General features: G+C 47.7%; 1 protein-coding gene across 1 annotated transcript in view; it reads left to right on the forward strand.

The window, feature by feature from the left end:
* The window catches only part of SAMD11 (sterile alpha motif domain containing 11), a gene marked incomplete at its 5' end in the record, with an annotated part of 117,522 nt that overhangs the window by 11,956 nt on the left and 77,707 nt on the right, over positions 1-27,859 (forward strand). The window contains one exon of the mRNA XM_084274723.1: positions 24,163-24,341. Coding sequence (XP_084130849.1) covers positions 24,163-24,341 — 179 coding nt within the window. The remainder of the gene's footprint in view (positions 1-24,162; positions 24,342-27,859) is intronic.

Here is a 27,859-nt window from a genome sequence, read left to right on the forward strand (position 1 = left end):
TGATAGAATTGATAACATCATATTCTGGTCTGAGGTAAATGTGGGTTAAAATAAGCACGGTAGGGTTGGACTTTGATCACAATCAGCCCAGTTGTGCATCAGTTTAACTCTGTTGACTTTCTTTTTCATCTTCAGACTGGCATGGCTTGCATCAACATTTAGTGTGCATCAGAGGACACCTAGCAGAGCATGGAAAATCTGGGGTGTTCTGGCCCTCGAGCAGTTTTGTTTCTTCTCAAGCTACATTGTCTCTTCCAGAGCAGAGGGGTGATTTATTTATTTATTTCTTCCTTTGGTGGTGGAGCTGTCCTTCAGCTGCAGCTCCAAATACCACTGCTGAGGTCTTGCAGGCATAGTGGATGGTATATGGTCTCAAAGTAGTCCAGAAACAGCCCATCTAGAATGAGATGAGCAGCCTGTTTACTCCTTACACAACACCTTTGGTCTGGGTTTGGGTTTTTTTTATTCCCCAAATTAACAATGTGATTCCTTGAAACATATTTGACTTGAAATTCATGAGCTGTTAATTCAGGGCTGGAAGTCTGTGGATCTTCACTTGTTTGCATCAGTGATGTGGGTCTGGTTTTTTGAAGCCTCACCTTCCTGCGATGGATTTCTCAGATAGAAGTTCAGTAAAAGTAATTCTATAAGGCTGGAGAGCACTTCTCTCCCCTGGTGTGTGCAGAGGGCAAAAATCATCCTTGCCTTGGGAGGATTTAGTTCTTCCATTGATGTCTCTGCTATTGTCTTTAAACCACTATAGAATCTAAAAAAAAGGATGTTTAAAGGATATTTGAAATTATGTGCTCTACAAGTTACTGTGCTTTTTCCTTCAGCAGTGAGATGTCAAAAAACTTACATCTTGAGAGGAATTTTGTTGGTGTGGTGGGACTCTTAATAATACCTTGGACTGCTTATCACACCAGGGGCTAGAAACAAGAGCAAAAACTAATTCCCTCCCCCTGAATCATAGGGAAATGCTTACATGCAGCAAAGTAAGAGAGGGGAGAACAGAGGAATCTGTTTGAGTACTGTATCTTAAGACCAGACTCTTACCTTGATCTGTACCATGTGTGGTTTCCCCCCTTAATGGGCATGTTGGTGGTAGAGTGTTTGCTGGGTACATAAGGACACAGGCAGTCTGAATTCCCACTCTCACCTCTACCCAGCATTCAGGCACATTGGAAAGAGGAGTTGAGTGATGAAGTGTCAAATCCCACCAGGAACCAAAGCCAGGACTACTCCAAAATCCAGCAAAAGCTGGGATTCAGATCTTTATCCCACAACAGAAGCAGGATGATTCCACCTTGCAGTCAGGTTTCTCCTCTGTCCTGCTGTTCACTGGCTCAGGCTGCTTTGGGAAACGAGGCTCTGAGTATACCCAGAGTGGGTAAAGCAAAGTCTGTGTCACACCCAGTGTAGCTACTGGGAAAGTTGAAATCCTGTATGAAAGGAACAGACCCACTCACTCATGGTTGTTGCAGGGGGCAGCTTTGGCTGGGATGATCATGCTGTGCTGCCCAGAGACCTGCTCTGCATGATCCCTGTCCAGTTTTGGGAGGAATCCAAGATACAAGACAGGCTAGAATCTGACCTCATAACTTTAGTAGCAGTATAGAAAAGACCACACATGGGTTCAGTATGTATTAAAGTCTGGGTATCAGTTGCTTCAGTGATTTCCCATGTTTGGAGACTACCCTCCACCCAGGGAAATCTCCTGGCACTGACAAGGAAAATCTCTTGGAAACATACACAGTGCAGAATTCTTTGTGGTGAGGATTGCACTCCAGCTTTAAGTTGCTTGACTGTTTAAAACTGTACTCCAGAGAAGTTGCCCTTAATTTGTTGGAACTCTTTAATGTCATCTCAGTGCATCATTCTTTTCCTAAAGGCTTGTTGTCTGGATGGATGGAGTTGGCTGACACTGGACAGCATAATGAACTCGGGTACTTGGGGCTCTTTGGATTGGTGTTGGGGATCATATTGGATGGTGGCTAACCACACACTTCAGAGGCAAAGCACTGGGCATTTGGAGAGACAGATTTGGTTTGGCTGGTTGCTCTTTATTACCAGTGAACATACCACCCCATGTAATAGACCTGAGATTTTGAGGTCAGTTGGCAGCAGTCCTGCTGCGTGTTCCTAGGGACAGAGAGGCATCTAAAGACAAAACTATGCAAACTCAGTGTTCTGTTAAGAAAACCTGATTTGTAACTTCAGAATCAGACCCATAACCTGCACTTCAGGGTACCTGTTGTGCATGTACCAGCTCTGTTCACTCGTGGAGTGGTGAAGGCTGTGGGCTGGTGATCAGGTGTCTGGGCCTCTGCCCTTTTCCCTGCTGAGGATAACCCAACCCACACTGCTTTCTCCAGCCTTTGTTTTCAAATGCAGCCTCTTATTGGGGATGTTAAACTTGATTTAGCCAGAAACTTTCTCAGGGCCCTTGTGCCTTTTATTCCCTTTCACATCAGGGATCTGGGCAGTGTTTGGCACCCTTGTGTGGTTTTGGAAACAGGCACTAACCTTTCCATGATTCAGCTTCCCCATGTACAGGCTGGGACAGCACCTCTGGTATTGCATATGGAAATTGAAATATTTAGATTTATGGGTTAAAAGGGCAAGAGGCTGCTGTTAGCATCAAAACCGAGTTCTTGGGCTGCAATAAGCAACAGGACTTCCCCAAACTAGTTCCTCTGTGGCTTCTCTTTGTACTTTTCTTTTTAAGAAGAGCATCCAATCTTGACTAAATGTCCTGGTCCTGTCCTGCACTGATCCTAGTGAATTGCTTCAGTGGGTAACTCCTCTCACTTTTTAGGGAATGATGAGGATATTGCTAATTTTAATTTGTTTGGTGTCACATTCCTGCCATTTGGGCTCTTCCAGCTTTGCTTGTCACCCCTTGGATCTCCACAGGCCAGCATCAAGAAGGCTTTTAGCCTTCTCCATAGTGAGTGAAATAGTGAGGTCCTTCCCCCCTCCACACAATGATGCAATCCCAAACCTCTAATCATCTGTGTGACTCTTCTGCAACCCCCCACACTGTGTATCAGCATCCATCTGGAACTGCTGGCACTGTATTTGAGTAAAGCAAAGCATGGGGTTTTATATATGTATATTTATACACACACACACACAAGCACACATCCTGCTCTGATTACTGCTCTGGCATTTATGTCCATGTTATTGGTATGGACAGGGCATTGCCCATGATAAACCTCTGCACCTGATTCCCACCCTGACCCTTGCTCCCTTTTTAAAGTCACTTTTTGCTGGGAAAAAATACTCCCTGCTTTTAAAACGCCAACTTCACCCCCTAGTTCATGCTGGTTTGTGTCTGTGACCTTGGGATTTCCTGACTTGCCTTTAACTGTGTGTTAACCATCAGCAGCGACTCTTTTGTTTGCTTCCAGCTCATTGATAAAAATATTAGGGAGAATTTGTTACATGCTTATATTCTGAGATCTTTTAATCACCTTTTAATCCATTTAATTTGTGCTGTGTTGATATGTAATACTCATTCAAGAAGTTGTGTGGTGTGAGATCAAATAACTTGCAGAAATCTAAGCACATTACCCTGGCACTATTGTCTAAGCAAAAAAGATATATTACTTTAACTCTTTTTCATTAACAAGCTGCAATTTGCATAAATTATATCACTCTCCTTTAATTTATTATTACTTGTCCAGTTTCCTCTTTCATTATTTCTCCTGGGGGTTATAAAATTACTTGGATTATCCTGGTTATGCTTTTTAAAACACAGGCACGGTGCTCTGTTTTCCCATTTACCTTGTATTTCCTCATTGTTCTGAGGCTCATTAAAACTCTAAGTAACGTGTCTAAAGAACGTCTCTGGCTAACTATCCTGAAACATTCTAGGAGCACATCAGCTAAGGCTGCTGATTTAAAGCTAGAAAACTTGAGAAGCTTCTGTTTGGGAACCTTCTTACTCACCACTGGGATCAGAAGCATTTCATTTTCACGCCGTGTTAGAGCTGGTTTTTTAACCCAGTGCACAAACAAAATGTTTATTGAATATTCTTATTCTTTCAGTCTTTCTGACCATGACTCCGTTCCCATCTAGTACTGGGCTGAAACCATTGTTACCCTGTCCTTAATAAGCCAGTGTTTACAAACCAGTTTGGAGTTGTGCAGTGAATGAAGGTGTTGTTATAATTACACGTGCAATTATTTAAGATTAAGATCTTTATAATGGGGGGGGAAGGGGAGGCCCTCACCACTACAAAGGCCCTTCACCACGTATTAGGCTGATGAAATGTCCAACTGTCTTACAGCCTGTTACTCCTCAGTGTTACCTTTCTGTCTCCAGTGGGATTTCTGCCTGTTTAAGCCCGGGTTTAATCGGAAGCCTGGCGTGTGGGTCAGCTGCTGGAGCATTAGACCTCTCTGAAGAGAACGATGCTTTCTCTTCATCAGTGGTATGTGCTGCTTGCCAGAGTGAGTGTTTACGGCTTGCGGGCTGGGGTAATGAATAGATGTGTTGGGCTTCAAGAAAAAACCAACCTCTGTGGCTTTCTGAGGAAAGCCAAGCCTTCTCCCCTGCCTCGATGCTACCCTAGCTTCCACTCTGTGTCTGCTTGCTCTTGTTTTCTCCTGGTCTTTCAGTCAGGTCTTGCTGTTTGGCTGCCAAACTAGGGAGCAGTGTGGGATTTGAATTCCCTGAAGAAGTGATCACTCTGTGTTCTATCAAAGTTGCAGCTCCTTAAGCAGTCACATCTGCCTGCCTGCGATGCTTGTTTTCACAGAATCACACAGAATCACAAGGTTGGAAAAAGACCTTTAAGATCATCAAGTCCAACCATTCCCATCCTAAGCTAAACCATATCCCTGAGCACCTCATCTCCCCTATTTGTAATGATCTTGGAAAGGTGTCAGTACAGGGTTATACATGGAAGAGAAGAGGTGGAGATGGTAGAACCCTCAACATCACTGCTTACTACAGTAACCGTTAGGAAATACCCTGTTGTCCACCTCCTTCTCCCCAAGACTTGTATTCATCTGCACAGAGAAACGTCCCCGACGTTGGCTTGCACTGAGATGCTGTGCTGTTAGCCTGGGCTGGCATGAAACATCTTGATATCCTACGAGCTGTGAAACTTGACATATGCTAAGGCAGTAACAGGAAGAGAATCTTCCCTCAAAGCTTCCCTGGGATGTTCTGACAGTATTTAATCTGTCGGGGTCTGCTATGTCATTCAGACTGATCCCAGTAGGCCAGTGAGTTAGAATCAATAATATCCTTGATCAGCAAATAATTCTACCTTGATCAGAGAATCCTGGTAATTAGAGCTGAAAAAGATGTGTGACATCACTCAGTCTGCTCCACAGAGTACTCTGAAACATGCTGGCGTTTCTGTGTGTGTGTTTCTTGGGGCTGTTTTTGGCTGCTCTTGTGATGGAGTGTTAGCCAGGCTGTGATTTTGAAGGAAGGCTGTGCTATTACTGCCAAGAAGTGACCAATATTAGGTGCTGCGTTGTTTTCCCTTAATGTGAAAACCCCCATTTTAAAAATGGGAGACAGGAGGGAGAAGTGGGGATGAGGAGAGGAAATGACCCCTTGTAATCGTCCAAGAAAAGAGCTGGGAATGAAGTTCAGCCCCCACGTCAAGGTCCCCGAGGCTCCAGTCCCTTTTAATAGATGCCCTGTTTATCCTCAGCCCTCTCTTGTGCCAGCCCCCAAACTCCCTCCTCTGCTTCTCTGTCCAGAAGGCATTATTCCTGGGGAGCAGAAGGGATGCTCTGTCTCCACAGCTCGCTCAGTCTTTACCTGTCAGCTGGGACTGAGCAAGTACATCAAGTCCAACCCACCACAACACACAGGCTACTACACACCTACTCATCAGTTACCCTGACAGCATCACCACACTGGGTTTGGCTGCAGATACTGAGGTGGATGTGAGTGGTTTCCCCTCTCTTTCACTGATGTCCCCATCTCTCCTGGAGTTTGGAATCTGTGTAATTAACTCGTTTATTTGGAGTGAAATCGTGTCCAAGGGATTCAGCTGAGCAGAGCTCAATGGGAAGAAGGTGGGGAAGGAAGATCCTTTTGTGGAGGTCTTTTGGGGTAGATTGAGAGCATTTTTGTTCTGTGGCATAAATTAGAGCAATTAGAGCAGCTTGGGGCTGGCGGAAGCCTTGAACGTGCAGGGAACGGGCTGGGTTGTGCTGTGCTGGGGTGAAGGCTGCCCCAAAGACAATACACAGGTGGAGTGGGTTACGTACCAGCCACGTCAGGCGTGTGGGGAAGGAGCTGGAGGTGTCAGGTGCAGGAAGCCAGCCATAGCTGCTCATTACAGGCCTTTGGAAATGAGGAAATAAAGGCGGCTTTGCAGCTGGCTGTGGGAACCCATCAAACAGGAGTGTGGCTGCTTGCCTGCAAACAGATTAATTTTTATTGCTTTTGCCACCTCGGTGATGCTGTAAGGCCCAGCTAGACTATATATAGCACAATAAATCTGCTTTATATCAATGTGAACTTTGATATATCTTATTAATATCGCACTCATGATTTGAATATTCAAATATGCACAGCACACACAAAACTGTGATTTAGCTATAGGCTTTTTTAATTTAATTATTTTAGATTTATGGAACACCTGTCATTGGCTCCTGAGTGCCATGCAATTGATTAAAAATAGAGTCAGAAATTCCAACCCACCTTTCCAGCCCATCCGGATCATCCCTCTCTCTTGATCACTCCCTCCTTGTCCTAACCTGGTCTCTTCCAGCAGCAGGAACTTGTTTGGGCTAATTTGGGATAAGCGTGGGGAGGGCAGGGAGCTGGGCCTTCCAGTGGTGTGCTTGCAGGGACACAAAGCGTTGAGAACCCTTCATGTGGATTCAGAGGGGTCAGAGGAGGCTACGAAGATGATCAGAGGGCTGGAGCAGCTCCCCTATGGCAGCTTCTCCACCCTGTGTGCTTGTCATTCTAGATGGAAAATTGGGTGAGGAAAGAACCCTCCAGAGCTGAAACCATTACGATGCCTCTAAGTGAAGCTTTCCTGGGCTTCAGTTGTACCCAAGTTTGGGAGGAAGGAGGAGAAGAGGTGAGGGAACAGGCAGCCGAGGCGAAAAACCTGGAGGGAACAGGATGGAGGAGGTAAAGCAACTGATATGGAAGAGCCTTTGCTTACAGAGTTGCCCCTCTTTGTGAGCTGCTGTAAGTGACGTTTCCTTCAGGGGGCCCTAAAAACCCCTTTCCTTCTCGCTGTGTGCTAAAGCCCTAAGGGTGTGGGAGTTAATGGTGCGTTAACTCCCCCTGGGATAGAGGCAAGGGTTGGAAGGGAACGTGCATTAGCATGGCTTGGCTTCCCCCACTTCAGCTTCACTGTCAGCAAAGAACTGTTGAGAAACAGTTTGAGGGTCTGCTGGGGACTTTCAGGACAGGGATAGTGGGACACAAAGTATTTGTTGCCACCTTGTTTCTCCTGACTGCCTGGCTTGTCCCCACTGCCCACCAGACCATGGTTATCAGTAGGATTATAGAAACAACGTTATCCTGGTTATTACTTTCTGGCATGTCTGGCCCAGGTACTCCATCAGAACTTGCAGCCCTTCCCAAAGTTCTGCATATGTAGAAAGTTTAGCTCTTATAGGTGGAAGCCAGAAAGCCCACTGAGAGAGTTTACCCAACTTGTGTGAAGCACTCTTGACCAAAGCAGCCTGAAATGTATTTGAGATAATTCCCTTTCCCTTGTTATTGCTGAATTGCCTCTTAATGGGCTGCAGAGAGCTGCTGATGCTGAGTGCAGTGGGGGCTCCCTTCTTGTTGGCTAAAGGTCAAGTGGAGCTCCTTTCTGTGCATGGCTGTTCTGAGTAATTAGTTTAAAAAATACATATGTATCTCTTTGTGGTACCAGAAATGCTGACTGAAATGCAGAAGGAAAGAGCAAAGCAATTTATAGAATGGTTTGGGTTAGAAGGCACCTCAAAGTCCACTCATCCCATCCCTGCCATCCAGCCCAGGGTGCCCCAGGCCCCATCCAACCTGGTCTTGAACCCTGCCAGGGATCCAGGGGCAGCCCCAGCTTCTCTGGGCACCCTGTGCCAGGGTCTCCCCCCTCCCCAGGAAGGATTTCTGCCTCCCAGCCCCTCTCCATCCCCCTCCTGCAGCTGAAGGACATTCCACTGAGCCTGGCCCTCCCTGTCCTCAGCACCAGCTCCTCTCCAGCTCTCCTGGAGCCCCTCAAGGGGCTGGAAGAGGCTCAGAGCTCTCCCCAGAAGCAGCCTTCTCTTCTCCAGGCTGAGCCACTGTTGCATTTGCAATAAAATCAGCAAGGAATGAAAATGCCAGGAAAATCCGGGGTTAAGTAGCCCTCAGGTACTTTCACAAGTGGTGGTGTTACTCAAGCAGCAGAGATCTTGGGGTTGGGTCCATTCCTTTGTCCTGCTCATACAGCACCCAGCACTGTGGAGCTTTGCAGCCAAAAATTACATAATGAAGATCTAGACAGGAGTTTGTGCTGCAGCAGTGGAGATGTCTCAGTGCCCCCTTGTATGTTGGAAGGTGCAGTGCTAAGGATGATGTGTACCTGTGTAAAAGGGGCTGGAAAAAGCCCATGTCTGGCAACACTGAAGGGTACAAGTAGATGTGTTAGTGGGCAAGAGAGGTGGGATACGATCTATAGAAGACTGGGAGACCTCTTCTGAGGACTAATGGGGCATTTGAGTTTCAGCCAGGATTAGTGTTTGACTGGAGAAGATCAGCTGGAGATGAGCCAGAAGAAGCAGTTCAGTGCAGGTGCTGGAGAATCCAAGGATGTGTTACAATCAGGAGAGCTGCCTCTACCTCCTTGCCATGTTTCCCTGTCACCTGTGCCCTGTTTTCCCTGCAGATGGAAGGGCAGCAGCCCCTTGGACAGGACTTAACAAACGTTTTGGTCTTACGCTTTGCTTCCTTGAAGAGAAGACTGCCCATAACTTTATCTTTGAGAAAAACTAAGCTGGGCTCCAACTGCAGATTGGCAGGTGAGGGAAGATAGGAATAAAAACTAGATGGTGGCTCTGAGGAAGAGATAACTGGTGAGAAGCAACAGCTCAGGAACTCCTGCTACGTGTTCCTGATTTAAAAACCATATTCACTGCTTGCCTAGTTGTTCCAAGGTCAGAAAGGCAGCAGCAGTGATGCCAACACAACAGATCTACCTGAAAATAAGGCGCTCTTGTGCAGTATCCCTGCTCCAGGGGAGGTGGAGCTCTTCTAATCTCCTTCCCCTTATCCCTCTTCCAGCTGACCTCCTGGGCTTGGTAAATAACATTTCAGGGGCTGCAGGAATCAGTGAACAATGAGCAGCCTCCCAAGGATTAGAATTTCTTTCCACCTAAATTCCACCTTTGCAGTCTTTGCTAAAGAATCCACGATTATTCCTTTAACCTGTATTTCTAAATACCATTCCTTGTCTTTCTTTTACCATCTCAACTTTAAATGTGATTTCAGAGGGGATTTTTCTAGAGTTCCTCTGGCATCCAGCATCTAAACAAAGCCAACCCTGTCTGTAGGAGTGCCAGGGATTGCTTCACTCTTACCCTTTTCTGTTGGGGAGCGGCTCACCCGCCTGAGCACAGTGCAAAGGGAGAGTCAGCTGAGCCCTTCAGAATTTGTCTGGAGGGATTTGTCCATCTGATCCCTGTTTATTTTGATAGGGCATTTAGGTCTCAAGAGCAGTCTCTCAGGCTTGACCATGGGTCTCCAGAACTCATGGATTTTGGCTCTAATTTGATTAACTCTTATTCTGGCTGTTCCTCTGTGTGTCTGTCAGAGTTTGTGGTGGTGCTGGGTTTTGGTTTTGGTTTGGTTTTGCCTGTGCAGAGGCTTCACTGTGACTTCAGGTGGTGTTGGCTGTACTTTGGTGTTTGTATTCTGGTTGTCTGTTGGGCTGGAGTGAGGGAAATTCAGAGAAACAGTTTGATTTCATCGGTAAGGGACTGCCTTCCCCTCCTCACGCAGGGCCTTTCCCTGCTGTTGAGCTGCGTTTCGTTGGGGATCCCAGTACCATCCCAGCACAGTAGATAGACTGCAACTGGGTCCTGCATCCCTGCTCATCTTCCCTTCATAGAATCGTAGACTGGTCTGGGTTGGAAGGGACCCCAAGGATCACAGAGTTCCAACCCCCCTGCCACAGGCAGGGACACCAACCTCCAGGCCTGGATTCATCCTTCTGGCCCCTGTTTCTCCCTCTCCCTGGTGAATGTTGCTGTTTGCCATCATCTTCGCTGCCTGTGGTAAGGAAAGGGTTGTGTGGAAATTCCTGCCGTGAGCCCCAACCCTTCCACCCCCACACCCAACCCCGGGAGAGACCCAGCTGGGCAAGGTGACTCACTGGCTGAATCCTGGGGCTGCTGGCGGGGAAGTGAAAGGCCCCTGAGCAAGGCAGTCAGGCTGTCAGGCGGCCGGGGGTGGTGGCTGCCGCTGGGTTTGCTTCTCTTTTTACACAGCTGAAAGCACAGGGACTCACAGGGTGCAGGGGAGAGGGTTTTCAGTCGGCTTTGGGAAGTGGGGGGAGAGGGGCACTGAAGGGAGGAGGGAAGCAGGAATGAATGCATGATGCACCTTCTGTAGCAGGTACCATCAGGGCCAGCTAATGCCACGGGACATCTTCAGTACCGCTGCAGGTATCGCATGGAGCTGGCAGGTACTGACATCCACACCCCCCCCGTGCTGTGTCCCTCCTGCTCCGAGAAGGCAGGAGCAGTACCAGAGGTGTGTTCCTGGCCTGGAGATCAGCCACTGCTCCAGCTGCTCCTTCGTTGCTCTCTTCTGAGCTCAGTTTTGAAGAGTCAGTGTCACAGCCTAGAGCGCTGCTCTTCATCCTGTGGGCTGTTGATCCTAGCTGGTGCATGGACTCTAAGTCACTGGGAAATAATCAGGGAAATCAAGCCTGTTACTGGGAAGTTTAAGTTTGTGCTGTAAGGGTCGAGCTCTTAGCTGAAAGTATTTAAGGTTCAGCAAATTAGAAGCAATTAAAACCTGGTAGCTCAACTTGTTGAGATTTTTACATCACCTGGGCTACTTTCTGGGGCAAGGTCCACACAAGCAGAAGACCTGGAGCAAGTGTGCTCTATGTCTTCATAATGTTCCCCAGACTGGAATGGAACTGACCCTATCTGCCTCTGGAGGTGGTGATCATGGAGAAAAGTCAGGTCTGCCTTCAGGATTTAAATAGCTCTAAACTTGGGTAGGGATAAGACAGGGAGAAGAGAATCCCCTAATTTCTTACCCCCTCTAGGAAATGTGGAGAAGTTTCAGGCTTTAACTGCCCCCTCCCCATGTCTTCTGGATGTACAGGAGCATAGGTGTGCCTGTGGAAACGGGTGAAGATGTGTGTGTGTTAGTGGCACCTAAATACAGCAGCTGCTCCGTGCTCCTCTTAACCTGTCAAATGCCTACTCACTCCTCCAGGCTTTGGCAAATGGGAGATACTACTCCCCTCCATGAGTAATTCCCTGTGGAGGGTCCCTAAAGAGGTTTAGGAAACAAGTCCCCTGTCGCTTCAGGGCACAAAACATTATGTCTTTTTTCCTGAATTTGGCTAATGAGAAGAGAAGCTCCTGTAGATAGACTTATCCTTGAGCTGCAGACAGGGTTTTCTCCAGCAGGTTTTCTCCCTGGCACCCTCAGGAGGAGGCATATGCACCCTTCTTGCAAGGCGCTGGAACCGTATCCCTGCGTGTCTGCAGGAAAGACCAAAGCTGTTAATTGGAACTGGTGATTGCTGCGGGAGGGAAGACGTGATGGAAACATGCCTAGGGTGGGATTTCACTTTCATTTTCAGGGACTTCTCAAATGCAGATGCTCGCTGGGTAAAACAGAGCTGCTTAACAGCACGCAAGAGGATCAGGGACCGCAGGGGAGCCTGTGACTCCTCGGAGCGGCGGGGGGGGAATTAGGATTGGCAGGGTGTAATTGGTAAAGCTCGTCTTTGGCTGGGGTTTCATTTCAACAGGCCCAGAAAATCACCAAGTAAATAAGAAGTCAGGACCTTAAATTTGCTCTCCAGCACCTCTGACGGCAAAGTACACCCAAGGAGGTTTATTCAAGAAGGAAGAGTGCCATCTATTGAGTCACAGGTTTCCCCTCCTGCCGAAGGCTCGGTGTAGGTGCAGGAGTGTCTGTCCCATCCAGGTTATTTCCTAGCACAGCTCAGTGTCCTCCAGGCCTTGGGAAGGGGCCACAGCCTGGGTGCTGTACTCAGGCAAAAGGAAGCAAAAGTGCACACACTTAAAAAAGTGGGGGTTAGTTTAGATTTCTGTGGATGTGTGGTGATTTAAACTGAGTGACAGTTGTGGCAGGTGCCATCAGCAAGTGGCCAGACACAGACCCTGTCTGGAGCACATTCTTTGTTTAAAAAACCTGAAGAGAACCTACAGGTTAGTACAGCTTTATGTACATCAGACTGTGTGATGATTTTGGTGAAAGAAACTACTAGACTTGCTTCAAAGTGTTGTGTGAGGAGCTTGGTTTGTTCGTGTGACTGTCCTGAAGTCTCTGTCCATGGTTGAAGCTTTGCTGGAAGCCACTGAAGATGCTGTCTCTGGCAGCAGCTTAGCTGCAGACTTCCTTTCCCATTCAGAAATGCTTAAATGCCTAAGAGGATACTGGTTTTGGTTTCCAGACAAAATGTTTCACCTGTAAAAACATGTCATTGCACCCGTCCATCCCTCCCATTCCTGTTACAATCAACTTTGGTTCTGATTTTCTCTCCCAGGAGAGACAAAGTTTTTTTCACCTGCTCAGAAAACTTCCCTTTGGTATTTCTTTTTTTTCCCCCCTTTCAGCTTCTTGTTTTTATTCTTTTGATGAATTATTTACCTCTCTTGGGTTTTCATTTTTTTATATTCTCTTTGTGTTTATCTTCAAAACATACAACTCCCAACACTCCCCCCACTTCCATTCAATACTCACCAGAAAGCCACTGTATTTGTTGGCCATTTATTTCCTAGTGTTATATTTATATATACAGATGTATTATACATCCTGCAGGACCATCTCGTGTTGCTTGTCGTGCGTGGAGCCAACTAGTTGCATATTTCTATGAGCAGTTTTGGCTTCTCCTTTGGTTTTGTTAGTACACACAGTCTAAGTGGAACCTGTGGTTGTAGGTGCTGCAGTCACGGTGAGGGATGAGCACTACTCCCAGTGCATGCAGGACATGTGTATGAGGCAGTCAGCTAGACAAGGAGCTGTACTGGATCTTCCTTTGATACTCACAGGTAGACCTCAGCTGCGTTTCTTTGTGAGGGGTGCACTGGTTACTGAGTGGTTGGACCACCAGGTCTGGCGACAGGACCATTATGTTCCAGTCTTGGATCCTCTATCATTTCACTGTGTGATGATGAGCAGGTTGTCCCACCATACTTCCCCTTGGTCTCACTGGCCATAAAAATACTTCATAGCAAGAAGCAAAAGCTGCAGGTCTTGAAGTGGCAGGCTGTGGAGGGCTGGGGTCATTGCCTCTGGACTTTACTGTTAGTGATACGCTGGAGTTGGGCTTCAGTGTTTGTGCATCGCATCTGTTGAGTGAGGAGAGTGAGTTTCACATTGTGATTCCAGGGTCTGCACCTTGTGAAGCTGATAATCAGTTCCTTTGCGTTGTCCTTGTCAGAGCTGTTGCAGCACCCACAGTAAATCATCTGCCTGACTCCCCAGCCCTTCATCCAAAGCACCAGCGCTCGGAAGTCCCCTGGACTGTCTCTGGATTAGGTTCCCTCTCTCCTGGCACAGTTAATCAGCACGTGTAACCTGGTTTCAGAGTAGCAGTGGGGTACGAGAGCAGCTCCATCTTGTAGCACTGACCTCCCTGTCGAGGTGGGACTTTGCAGTCTCTTCTGGTGGGTGCCCATAAAAGCACCCCACAGAGTGAAATGCCTGTGTGCTATTCCAGAAGGTTGTGGGAGATGCATCCTCACCCTGACTTGCTTATGTTAAGGATGAGTTTCATCCTCAGTTGTGACATCCCTCTTTCTGGTGCTCTCAGCCATGCAGCGTTGTGATGGACTGAGGGCATGTCAGTCCCTAGCAGTGCCAGGAAGAAGGGAGGGATTCCCCTGAGTCAGAGAAGCTGAGGAGGAATCTGGCATGCTTTTAGCCTCATGGCTGATACTTTCCAACTCGCTTTCCTTTCATTAATTCCACTCTGTGCTGCAGCTGAAGAGCACGTATTAAAACTCTAAGGAGGCATGTCTAGTAGTTGTTCAGAATCAGTTAATTTTTTATTGGAAGTCAGACTTCATGGGCCAAACCCATCCCTAGAGGACCAGGGATGGGGAATTGCAGGCAGGCGGGACTTACTGCGGGTAATTGACTCTCTTTTCTGTGTCCACCCTCATGCTCAGGTTCACCTCAGAAACCTCCCTGTCTCTGCTTCTCTGCAGTGCTGAGGCCTTTGTCCCCAGCAGCCTCAGCCATCAAGATGTATTAAATTAAACATACACACACATCACAGCCCTGAGGCTGTTAACCCCCCATGCACACAAATAATCCTTCGTGGTCTAAGTGGAATAACTTATGTTTGGACCCTGATCTAGTCCAATTCATCCCCACACCTGCGGGAGTGACCTTCAAAACTTGCTCCAGGCTCTGTCTCAAAAGTTGTTTTCTCATTAGTGGAAATAAAATGTATTGTGGAGCTATTGCTCTTTCTCTGCATCTCTGGGGAGGCGAGTGTAGAACAACACTTCTAGTCCCTGCCCACAAATCACGCCAGGCTGCCGTGCTCCCGGTTGGCTTTCTAGAAACCCCTCTGCCCTGACTCCTCCTCCTCCCTTTCTCTCCAGGATAATGCAATTAAGATTAAAGAAGGGCCTTGCAGCCTTTCCCCAAAGGTTGCAATGAGCAGGGGCTGCTGTTTCAAATGCTTTGGGCACCCGTGATGGCTCACAGCCTCCTGCCATCCCTGCCTGGGACGGGCTGTCCTCCCGCTGCCCCCAGTTGCTTCATCAGCTTTAGCTTGGCTTTGTGGCTGGTCAGTCCCAGGATGGAACCTCTTAAACCAATACAATTTATTCCCATGGTAAACATGCTGCAGAATTGCTTGGTCTGGTACCAGTGTTTTCTTCCAGCTGTTGTCTCTGTCTGTAATACTTTTAGAGTGTGTGTGGGGGGGAACCCCCAACCCTCCTTTTGTGCTTGGAGTCCTTGCCATCCATCAACCAGGGGTCACACTAACTGCAGATCATACGCTGGGAGCTCAAAAAAACTGCAGGAAATCAGTCTTTGTTACATGGAAAATAGAGCAGTCTATGGGGAAAATAACCATAAATGTTCATTATTTGTACAGGAAAATCAATTTGTGGGCCAATTGACCAAATAAAGTAATACAATTTGCTGGGAAATCCCCCAGGTGTGGCAGGCAAATGGTGAAGCGGAAATGGAAGCGGCGAGTTTCGAGGTAGGCTGGGGTGGTTTGGGGGTGGGAGGGATGTGGGGAAGGGAGACAAAGCTTAAGGAGGTGAATAAAGCTATGGAAAAGGGCACCTTCGGCTGTGCAGGCAGGTGAGGGGAGAGGTGCTAGTGAGAGGAGAAGGAGAAATGGTCTTTTTCTTGGTTTTATATCGCAGAGGGTGGTGGGAAGGGGGAACGGGGCCACCCTGCAGGGTGTGGTGGCAAGGGAGATGCTCCCTGGAAGGGGTTAGCAGATTGGGAAGTGCCCTAGCAGCACGTGGCATCTAGCAGCCTGAGCAGGGCAGTGACAGACACACAGCCCTTCTCCGTTCTCCCTCGCTTTGTCATCTGCCCAGCAAGTCTTGGGCAAGTCATTTCTGTTCTGTGGGCTATGTGTGTGTGGGGTAAAATCAGATAATCACCCCAAAATGACTTTAAGGTGGTTCTGTGAGTCTCATGTCAGCAGTAAATGCCATTGGCAGGCTCAGTGCAGACAGTGACACCTGAGTCTAGTGACGGGCACTCTGTGCCTGACAGCTGTTTGTCACAGCTGCACATTGACACCAGTCATGTTAAAAAAGGTAAGGATCAGCTTGTCAGGCTCTTCCAACCATCTCTACCAGGTCTTTTGTGCTTCCTTAAGTGGAGGCTGCAAGTCTGTGCACATAAGAAGGCAATGAGATTGGGAAGGAGGGAGAGGGGCAGCACCTTCAGCTGGTTTTTACTTGAAAGGATGTATTTATGACCACAGCAGTAGGATGCATTGCTAAGGTATTGTGGTTCCAGTTCCTGTGATAGTTGAAAAGGGTCCACAGAGCCTTTCTGGGTGTGAATATATTGTCCCTTTGGCTTTGGAAGCGCAACACACTGCTCCTGGCTCTGCAGTGGCCTCTCTGGATGACTGGGTTCATCGGCTTGCATACCTTCATCACGCTTTGCATGGCTGTGAAAGGGATCTACTGCTCCTCACTGGCCTCCCAGATGTGTTAAAAGCCTTGAAATGACAAAAGCTTATAAACCATGGTGTGCTTTCCAAATGAGAAGGGTTGCATGAGGGCAGGATCACTGTAGCAGGCGACAGGCTTATTGGCTCCAGTTTCACTCCCTCTTGGTGCTGGATCAGCCTTGAAACACTATGTGGATCTTCCTGCATCTTTATTAGCCTGAATGATCTCTGTGCAGGTGTTAACCAAAGGCTTGGGCTCAAGGTTCTTGAAGAGGCATGTCTACCATCCAGGGAGGATGGTGCTGTGCTGCTGGGTGGTCCTCTTAGGGAGGCAGATGTGGCTGGTTTTTGGCACCAGGTTCCCTGGGGAGTCCTAGGATGTGATGCAAAGCTCTGGTTACTCTGCCTGCGCTGTGTGGAGCTGCTGTTTCTCTGCTGTCACCAGTAAGTACTGGGAAATCAAATCTTTTAAAGCTGAGAAAATTTGCCCTCTGGTTAGTGTCCATCTCGTTCTGCCCATGACAAGAGTGGTCCAGGTCTGGGGATGGATGGGAAGCTTGGCTCAGTCTAACACCAGAGCGTTTGAGGTGAGTGTGGCTGGGGTGAGGGACAGACAGCCTGGGTGGGGGTTCCACTGGTGCCTCTAGGAGCTCATGTTTCCAGAGTCACCAGTGATCAAGGGGCACTTTGGTATTTTCAAAGCCCATCTTTTAGGATGGTGTTGGACCTGTTTCTTTCCAAAGGAATCAGCTGTAGCTCTCAGTAACTACAGCAGCAGCCAAATCTTCTTCCATGTGGACAGCTACAGAAAAGCAGGAACTGAGGCTCAGGTGTGTCTATCCCATTAAGTGGAGATAACAGTTACTGAATTCTGCTCAGATAAAGCCTGTTTTAAGTTTCTGTTTGATCTCTGTGGCAGTTGTGATTTAGACAGTGAAGAATTATCAAAAAATAAGAAAGAAATAGCTCAAAACAGAACTTAAGGGAGTGATTAAGTGCAGTGATTGCACTCTACCCAGTGTAAAGCTGTGGTGGATGGTCCTCATTCTTGCAGGACTTGAGCAAAGCTTGGGTCTGTCTCCTTTTGACTGAGCAGGCTCTATGCCACACTTGGAAATCTCAAGGATCTCAGAGAAATGCTTTAAGCATGTGTCTCCAGAGCAAAATAAAAGTATAAACCCCAGTCAAATTCCTCTTGATGAAATATTTCAGACTCACTTGGACCTGATGTAATGAAACTCTGGAGTGAAACATGAATACCTGGGGGAATGATGGACAGATTTTTTTGTGCTCTTGTCTTCCTGTTATGTGTAAGGTACAGCAGTGAGGTGTGCAGAGAAGGGAAGGTGTCTGAAAGCATCCCTGCCCTTTTGCTCCTTGTCTCGTCACTGAAGAGGAGGAGCAGGAAAGGGAAGGAAAAAAGAGAAAAATCTCTAAGTTTTTCTTTTATTTAGGAGATAGAATCAGTGTACCACGTCCTCAGCTGGTGTAAGTTGACTTTTACTCCATTAATACTGACCTGCATTGCCTGAGGACCTGGCTTCACATCTCTGCTTCCTTCTTTGCAACCTCAGACTGAATGGACAGAGCTATTTGATGTGGAGCAGACACAGAAAACAAAGACTAGGCAACTATTCATCCTCCTTCCAAAGAGTTTTGGAAAACATGTAGCTCCAAAGGACTGACAGATTTTCTATCTTAGAGTTACCTCCCTTCTAAGACTCGAAATTCCAGTTGGCTTTTCCAAAAAAGCATAGCTTTCACCCCATTAACAAATTATCCTTTAGGCTTTATAACTCACTCAGAGGTAATAAATGGGAAACGTTCCCTTCTGTTCACAGATCTTGTTCATCTGTTTCCTTAAGGCTTCAGAAAATAATGTTGTTAATATTGATGGGAAGAGCTGCAGCTTCCCTTCTGGGTAACCTTCTTTTGGTTTAAAACATAGATATTTTCTCCAATTTTAATAGTAGGTACAGCCCTCTCTCTCTGCACAGCCTGAGAATAGCTCATCCCTCTCTGCTTACAGTATAAACAGGGTAGAGAAGCAGGTACAAGGGGGAGAAAGTGTTACTAAAGGCTTTTTATAGCAGGGAAGCTGAGCACAGTGAGGTCAAGTGAGTTGCCTAGGATCACCCAGGGAAGTTGTGGTTCATTTTCCTCTTTGATCTTCCTTCCTTCCCTCTACACCACGTGCAGACCTAGAGAGCCAGCCAAGGTGCTGTTATTCCCCGAATCTGTGGTCCCCCTGGGTGCAGACCTGCCTGGCTCTGCCAAATTCCCACCTCAGCTTGCCTCTAGCCATCTCCAGAAATGATAAACCCCTTTCATGAGACCCATGAAGAGCATGACACAGTCCCCAAACCCTGGAAGTCTTTGTGATCTGTACCCCCTTACTCTTGGGTATCCATCGCTGACTGGTCCCTTCTGCTCCTTCTGTCCTTTGAGCCTGTGCTGGGACAACTTCCAGCAGTCACACTGGTGTCACTGGAAGATGATAAATAATAAACCTGTTAGTGGTCAGGTTAAAGGGCTGGACCTCAGCTCACTGGGAGGCAGAAAGATAGATGCAGTGAAGGCTGCTGAAGAAACCAGTGGTGTTTTATTCATTGTTCCTTGCCACTGGAGCAGGAGGTACGATGAGAGGCTGGACAGCTGCTTCTGCCTGGGACTGCAGCTCTGATGGAGAAGCTGGGAAGCACAGGGCAGCAGAGCTGTGCTTGTACCAGCTTTGCTACTGAAACAGTGGGTCTGGTAGCATGTTTGCCTGCAACACCTAATGAAGGCCCTGGGGAGAGCAGAGGATTATCTTGGAAGGCAACTGACCCTTTCTTAGGTGTTTCCACTAATCACAGCTGAAGGTAAATGCAAACTCTGTCAGTTATCCTAAGGGGGATGTGTGGGCTCCATTGCTGGGTAATTTCCCTAATTAAAGCCATTTGACTGGGTTTATTATTTGAAAAAGTAAAAGAAAAAATATTCCAGGCTCTCAGAACCTCCCCCTTTCCTTTTCCCTATCTTTATTATCAGCAAAAAGAGAGAGAAAACGCTGTCTGGACTTGAGGATTTCCTTCACATATGGAAAAGATTTAGCATTCTTCAGCTCCCAGCATTGGCAGAGCACAAACCTCCCCCCAGCATTCCCTGTCTGCTCCCTGTACTTCCCACATCCACGGATACAGAAGGAATGCAACGAGCTGTTGCTCCTGCAGGTTTTGGGTTGGGTTTGGGGGTTGGTTTTTTTATTAATCTGATAGAAATTATTTTGGAGAGCTGAATCACAGGCACGTGAATCATCTTGCAAAGGGGGTTGGTATTTTTATCAGCGTGCATACGGAGTGTGTTTGCATTTCTCCTCGTTTTTCCTGGTGCTGATTTGGATGCTGAAGGAGTGGTGTCCACAGGGACTACACCTGCTCACCTTCTTGGGTCAATTCCCAATGGGATCAGATGTCCAGAGTTTGGCTGGCAGTTAATGTGGACTGGCAAAGGCTTTGCTTTTATGTGTTTTGGTTTTTTTCCCCCTATTTTTTTCCATGGAGGTTTTTGCCTCGCAGCTCTCCTAGCAGAGGCCTTTCCATTGCTGGGATCAATTAAATGCTCACCAGGGACTCTCTCTGCGAGGAATCTTTCCCTTTCTGGCTGACTTTGAATGTCACACCAGGGCGTTCAGCTGTTTTGACCTTGTTGCAGTAGCTCCCAGGGCAGGAAACCGTTCCTAACCCTCCCTTTCCTGTCTCTCCCCAAGTCCTGTGCTCGTCCTTCCATCTGCAGGCTCTCCCAGGGCTCTTATGCAACAGCTCAGTTTGTGGTATTCTTGGCTGGGAGAACTGGGCTCCAGGGGAGAGCTACAAGGAGGTTGGGTGGGGAGGGGGGAAGGCAGATTTTATTTTGTAACTCCACTGACCTTGCTTAGCCACACAGAGTGGAATTTTCCCCCTGCTCTCTGGAAGGGAAGAAATACCACCACTGTTTTCTTTTCCATCTTTCTGATGGTCCCTTGCTTTCACGATGGAACCATCAGGCTTCCCAGCTCCTCTGCTCAGGTAACACATCACTGTGGCCAAGTGGTTGGGTTTTTTTTTTAACTTGTAGCTGCATCTTTAGCCTTGGATTATCGGTGACTTTAAATGATGTGTTGGTACCCATCTGATTCTTCCCGGGGACAGGAAATATGCCTGCCTGTGATTCTTAAACACAAAGCGACCCCCGACCCAGACAATGCTTTGAGAGGTGATGAAAGCAATTAATGGTGTCAGAAGACCCTAGGAGGGTGAAGTGGTGAGTGTCTGAGGGCTGGACTGATGCAGGAAGGGCTGGGTGGGTAGTTGAAGGTGTCTGGGGAGCAGAGGGTTGCTGACTCAAACTCCAGCCCTGGGTCCTTAGCTGGTACCATAACCCACCAAATTAATGTATAAAGGGAAGTCCTATTGTATGAGCCAGTTCTGCACCACCCTCAGCACTCACCCTTGCAAAAGCTTTGTCTGTTGCAGAAATGTTTTACTTTCCAGTTACACTAATTAAGGAGAAGATAATGGATAATGCTGTTCTCAGCCCCCCCCACCCTCTGTCCAAGGGGTGGGGGAAATCCTTGTGATGTGACAGAGAGGTGTAAGCTCCCAAGGGCTTTCCTCTGAGCTCAGTCAGTGTGCTGAAAGCAAACAGGTGCTGCCTTCTCTTGGGCACTGAAGAGGTTTTGGGGGTTTGTGGTGGGGAAGGGGAGAGTACCTGGGCAGTAACCATGGCAGTGTTTTGGCTGGCTGCTAGATCTCACCCACAGATGTGTGTGCTGAGATCAGGTCCTCAGAGAGGACCCTGCGTGCCCCCTGCGTGCCCCCTGCTCTGAGGGGTAGGATCTGTTCCCTGTGCCAGCTCCTGTGGGTGCCTCCTGGGGCAGGGTCTGGCAGGCAGGCAGCCTGGCTTGGCTGGACTGAGCTCTACGACGTATTTACCGCTATGTAGGCTTCATCCTTTAGCTGGGGGTGCTGCACCTGTAGGAACAGCTGCTGCTCTGCAGCTATAGAAAATGCTTCTCCTGACCCATTGGCCAAACAGTCCTGCTAGTTGGAGCAAGCCAGCTGGCACAGCAAACCTTCCCCTTCTCTCCACGTGTGTGGAAATGGAGTGATCTGACAGGGGGAGAGCTGCAGCCCCGGCTCTCTGACAGTAGGTGAGGATTATTTGGGTTGTTTCCCCAAGCATCAGACACCTGATGAGTATCAACAAATTGGGAGGAGGTTTTCTTTTAAAAATATTCCAACCTGATAGGGCTCATGGTTTAACACCAGCATCCTGCTAATGTAGGAGGTCACTCTGTAAAGTCACTGTCACACAGCTACATTAATGTGAGGTTATGAGGCTTACATCAAATACCAGTAAATCCTAATGCAGCTCCCCAGTGTACTGCAGTCTCTGGGTGTATCTTGCCTGTAACAGCGCTCTGCAAAGGGCAGACTTTACTACCTGCTGCTGTGTGCCAAGTGGTAGTTGATACCCCTGTGCCTGGGTACCTGTAGGTATCATGATAGCTCAGCTCTGAGGCATGTTCCTGTCCTGTAAGCTGTCCATACAGCGGGCAAAGGACAGTCATAGGGATGACTCCTTGGATGGAGTGCTGCTCACCAGGGAGTGGGCTTTATTTGCAGCTTGGACCAGGGCCCTTTCTAGTCAATGGAAAAACAATTGATTGTAGCAGGTTCTGGACCAGGCTTCTGGCTACTTTTGTGCTTAATTTAAGAGTAATGTGGATCTGCTGGTCAATGCCTCTAAACAGATTAAGAAAGTGCAATTGATCCAGAACCAACTATGGATGGACATAAAAGAGCAGAATTGATTGGCTCAGTCTGTTTTAATTTTCTGGGAATGGAGAAATGAATTAAACAAACAAATAAAATGTCCCAAACCTAATCACAAAAATCCAAAGTACAGAGCAAACACAGCTTCACCCCCCTCACTGCCAGTGCTGGAACGTGGGGTTTCACAGGGGCTGGGACCTGTGACCCTACATCTGATGTCAGCGTCTGGCCCTGGTCAGGACCAGAGCAGGATGGGTCACTGTGACCACAGGCTGCTGCAGATGCAGATTCTCTTTCCTTTCATGTTCATTCATTTGTCTTTTAAGGGCAGAAGCTGTGTGCTAGGTGGTATCTATATAGACACGTATATACCTGTTTGTATATTACATTTAGAGGTGTATATATGTGTGTATATGTGTATGTACATGTGTGTGCAGCAGCTTTAGGTGTGAGGATGCAGTTTATAGAAAGGCAAAGAATAAGCACCCTGGGGTGGAGGGGAAGGGGCAACCTGTGTTCCTGGTCTGGTGGGCTGCCTCTCAAGGTTTAGTGCCTCCCTTTTTGCTGCACTCTCACTCTTGTTAGGGCTGATGAGTCCCTGGGCAGTCACTGAGACCTGGTAACTGCTGGAAGGTACCATAATGGCCATAAAATGATTTTTAGTATCTGATCGGTGCAGTTCTCTTTAGCCTGGGAAGTCACAGCAGAGAGGGAATTGCAATTATTTCGAAGCGGAAATTTGCACCCTCCCTCCCCTCCCCCCTTAATTGTTATGATAAATTGCAACTTCAGAAAAATATATCAAGCTTTGGCATGATAAAGCTCATGCTGATAGCAAGTCCTGGCTTTTCAGCAGGACAGAAATCTGGTGCAAACACTGCCCTCCTTGCATTTCCCTTCCTTTCCCTCACTCTTCCCTTCTCCCCTCTTTTCTCTCCCATCCTTTGGATGCTGGGGAAGTTAGAGCCACTGCAGTGGCTTTAGAATGAGCCCTGTGTGTGTTCTCTGTCTGTACTGGAGCAGGAAAGGGACAGGGGTGGAACACACCTCGCATGGGAGAGTACTGAAGGGTGGGAGAGGCATGGTTTATATTGTGTGTTCCTCCAGGGAGCAGACAGTGAGAAACCTCTTTGCAAAGGGCCATGTGAGCATTTAGAAGCTGTTGGTCCCTCACATCACAGCACCTCACCTTGTGCAGGTGGGTCTCTGCGAGTGCCCAGCAACGTCCCTGTAAGGATGTTCTGCTGTGTCTGAGTCTGGGTGCTTCACTCACTACAAAGCCTGCTGCACCTTGGTCCACACTTTGTACCTGGGACACTCAGAGATGGAGGAGCATTCACCTTGTTGCTGTCCAAGGGTGTGTTTTCGTTACACCTCTATCAAGAACAGTGCAGGTTTTTTTCCTTGTATACATGCTTTTTCCCATTCTGAAGCCAGTTTGGGCCACTGCTCTTCTCTCCCTTGGGTCCCTGCTGTGCAGGCAGCTGTGTTCTTCTCATGGAAGCGCATCAGAATGGGAAAGCTAGTGTGCCTCCTTGGGGTGATGCCTTCCAGATGGATGTAGCTAATTAACACAACAATTAGGACTCCCTTTAATGACCACAACTGGAATTTATTGACAGAGGTAAACAAGAAGTTTTTTGGTTTGTATTTGTGGGAAGTTCTTAATTTGTTTAATTAAAAAGACATGGGCTGTTCAAGCACTTGGTCTTGCTCCGTTCTTCCTTGCAGAGAGCCTGACTGGCTTTCCCAGGGCATTTGCCTTTTGCTGGGTTTATTTGGAAAGGTGGACTTGAATATTAGAGCTGGAGGATGTAGGTAGAGGTATATCTCTGCTGAAAGTCTTTGCAAAGTGAACGTAGCCTTTGCCCCCCCAGCGTACCCACAGTGACTAACAGCATTGCCTTTGCAGGGCAGCGTTGGAGAGGAGCTGCTTGGTTCTGGGTTGCTTAACCAAATTCTTGTTTTCTTCTCTTTTCCTCCTGCCCTTCCCTATTCCAACTGGTTCCACCCTGTGCCAGAACCGGGGTCGCCTGGCAGAGAAGAGGACGATCCCCTTACCTCCCACCAGGATCCCGAAGAAAGAGCTGACCTCAATTTTCTCGCATAGTGACGACAGCGAAGAGAGTGATAAGAGCAATGGTCAACACCCTGAAGTAAAGCAGGAGGAGGATCTCCATATCAGTATCATGAAAAGAAGGTACTTACCTGCCAGGGAGTGCTGCCTTGCAGGAGCAAAGACAGGGAATACTGGGCAGCAGGTGACCAACCTTTGTGGGCCAGTTCTGCCCGTGCTGCCCAGCAGAGTCACCTCCAGGGCCTGAAATTAAAGTGCAAATGTCACACTAAAGTTCAGAGAGTCTCTGGGACCTCTTTTCCTCTTAGTCCTGTTTGGGCTGAGTGGGGCTCTACAGGGCCTTACACCATGGGCCCTGTGTTTGCACTAAGGTGCCTGGATTTGCAGACTAAACTGTGTTTCACCCTCTGTCCAGTATTCTGTGTCTTTGTGCCAGGTGAGGCTGGTGAATTGCATGACCAAGTAGTCATCTGTGGGCCTTTTCCACAGCTGTCTGAAGGTACCCAGAGGTGTACGGGTCCAAATACACCTTTTGCTTTCAATCGCCCCAAATCTGCATGTAAGAGAAACTAGATAATGTGATGTTGGGGAGCAGAGTTTGGGAAGGAGGTAGCAGCAGTGGTTGTTGTTACATGTTCTTGGTTACAAGCATCAAAGAGTGTAGCAGTGTCTCTCTGGTCCTGAGTGCCTCTGTAGTCTGAAAGTAGAAGTGGTGGAGTTGCAGTAGGGGCAGAGTCGCTCGGATACTGGGGCTTACCCCAGGGCTAAGGTACTTTGATCATGTCTTTCTCAGTACCCTCTCCATTCATCCTGGAATCACGCAGGGTTACAGGGAGAGGAGAAGGGACTGTCTTGAGTTATATTCTGGGAACTGTCACTTGGCCTCCCCTGTGTGGTCTCAGTGCCCATAATATTCAGCTGCAAAACGTTGGGTTCTCTTGTCGCTCTGAAAAAAATATGATGTTTAGAAGACCTGTAACTACAGGAAAATAAATACCTAAAGGCGCGGTGTCTCAGCCTTCCATGCATATCAGTGCAACTCATCTTGATTGTCACCTTCCTCTGATGCATAAAATCATTCAGATTCTAAGACAAGCCCTATAAAAACAGAGGAGTGGAAACCGAAGGCATGTAATTGCTTTTCTTATGTTTTATGTGTTCCTTGCTCCTGAGCAGATAAGCTATTTCCCACCCCCCCTTCCCCTCCTTGCCTTCCAACAGATGCTGGTACCTTCAGCAACCCAGAGCTTGCAAGTAGGGAGACAAAACACTAACCAGCTCTTCTCATAAAACCCTCCTGTAATTAAAGTCTGGGTTTATCATTGCAGCTGCCCGACAGCTGCGTTCAAGGGTTATCACTTGGAAATGAAAAGGTGTTTGGGGAACACATCTGCACTGTGCACATGCACAGGAGCCCACAGAGGAGAGGGAACCCTCCTAATCAGTTTTGGTAAACTGCCCTTCTTCTCCTGCCCCCTTTAATTATGCTTCTAATTTTGCAAAATTATAGTGCTAGGTTGTCTCATTAGGAAGGAGAACAACATGATAACTATATAATTGATACGTTGGGCCCCCCAAATATAAAGTGCTCTTATCTTAGATCTTTAATTACTGTAATTGCTTTGCCTTGTTTATTAGGAAATGAAGAAAAAATACTTAATAGTTATTAGCCCCTGGCTCCCCCAGCTTACCATTTCAGTACTTTTCAGTCAGTTTGTCTGAAGTTCTCTCATTTAAGCTTTAATTCCTTAGAGGAGTGCATGATGCTTACTGGGTGGGTTAGACTCTCATTGCTTTCGTGTGGTTGTTCTGTTCATTTTCCGGGAGCTCAGATACAGGGGAGTGGGAGGGAAGCTGGAATAGCTGGGAGAAAGGGGCCAGGCAGCACTCTGGATAAGTGCAGAAATAACAGGAAAAAAGAGCCCGTAATTCAGTGCTTGGTGCCCAGGCAGGGAACATCCACTGCTCCAACCCCTCAGCATTCCCAAGCAGTTTGTCCTTTGAAAATGGGTCTGCCAGCCCTCCTGTCCCAGAGAGGCAGGGGGTTGGCCATCTCCACCAGCTCAGTGAAGGGAACACGACCTGATCCAGGCTCTGGCTCTGCTCCCAGTGTCATTAGCAGCCAGGGACCGGGCTGGAGGTGCGGTGGGGCTGGCTCCAGACACGGCAGCTTCAGCAGCAGCGCGGCTAGACAGCCTGCAGACATGACAGCTGGGGCCCGGCAGGGACGGGGCCCCATCTGCTTCCTGGTTCTAATTCACCTGTTGGATCCTCCCCGATTGGTGATGGATTGGGCTGAGGTTTTATTGTCTCCCACTGAGAGGAAGAAATAGGTTAAACTGTGATAGTAGGAAAACAAGGTCAGGGCCTTGAGCAAACCTGTGCTTTCCTCCCGTACCCCTGGATGGCCCTCGTGTGCATCTGCATGCACTTACACTGCAAACACTCCAGTTGTTGCTTTTAAACACTGTTGCCTTTTCTTTTATCTCCTATTCCCAATTTATATTGGCTGTTTCCTTCCAGTGTTGGCACATGGGGATGCTTCCTGCTACTTTGAGCTCTGGCCATTGATAAAGAAAGGACTCTAGGGATTAGAATAGGAGTTGGAAGCTTAGTTTCTTGGCTAGTCCCTCACCTTAGCCTTTGACAGTGATTTCCTCTGTGATCTGAGGCAGTTGCCCATGGTGATGGCCTTCAGAGGAGGTCTGGGGCAGAGAAAACCTGGCTGATGTTCTTGCAGTCCTAGAAGGGAGCAGAGACCTGTAACCACCACTGAAGTTAGTGCATTTCAGTGCATGCCAACTGCAGAACCAAGTCCTTGCAAAACCACATCACTTTGCTGTCTTGCACATAGGTAATTAAGTTAAGGGAACCACGCCTGACACTGAAGGGAGCTCGTCTCATCTGCTGGGAAATCCAGGTGACCCAAGCTTAAAGGGGAATGTTTTCATCTTGCAGTGAGACCCCTTTAGCCTGCTTTGCAGGGTGTGCTAAGTAGCCTTGGTGTTATGGGTGTTATGCCTCCTGTCTGGAAGACAAAAGGCTTAAAGTCTTGTCTCATATAACCAGAGGCATCTGCTGAGCTTGATACCGTAGGTTGATACCCAGACTGTAAGCACTCAGCTCTGAAGATTACTGGGGCAGCATAGCAGAGGAAAATCCTTTTTCTTATGATCAGATTTGGGGTTCCTGGAGATCTTGCTCTCTCACAGCGCTGCCTACACGCGGCAGTTGCGTTGCCTTAATTAGTGTGGCTTGGTTAAGTCCTACTGACTGATTCAATGAAATGGAATAATGCTGAGTAGATTGATGTGGATGTAGCTTAAGAGATGTAGCTTTTGGAGGCATCAGACTCCTTGTCATTGCTTGTCTGGCTGTGAAAAGAGTCTTCTCTATTTGGGGAGAAGGATGATACCAATATAGGGCATTTCTATACTGACCCACCAATGTCACCTGTACTGTTATTTTACTCATAATACTACTGGCACAGCTGAGCTGGTACAGGGACTGTGTAGAGCAGACTTCAGTTAGAAACCTTGGTGAGTTAAAACTCACAGACAAACTGCCTCTCCCCAGCAAGCTAAACTAGAAATTACACCAGCCTGGTTCTTCCTTACCACTCTCTGGTTGGTCCTGGATGC

Source organism: Gallinula chloropus, assembly GCF_964237585.1.
Source record: "Gallinula chloropus genome assembly, chromosome: 23".
In the NCBI taxonomy this organism is placed as follows: Eukaryota; Metazoa; Chordata; class Aves; order Gruiformes; family Rallidae; genus Gallinula; species Gallinula chloropus.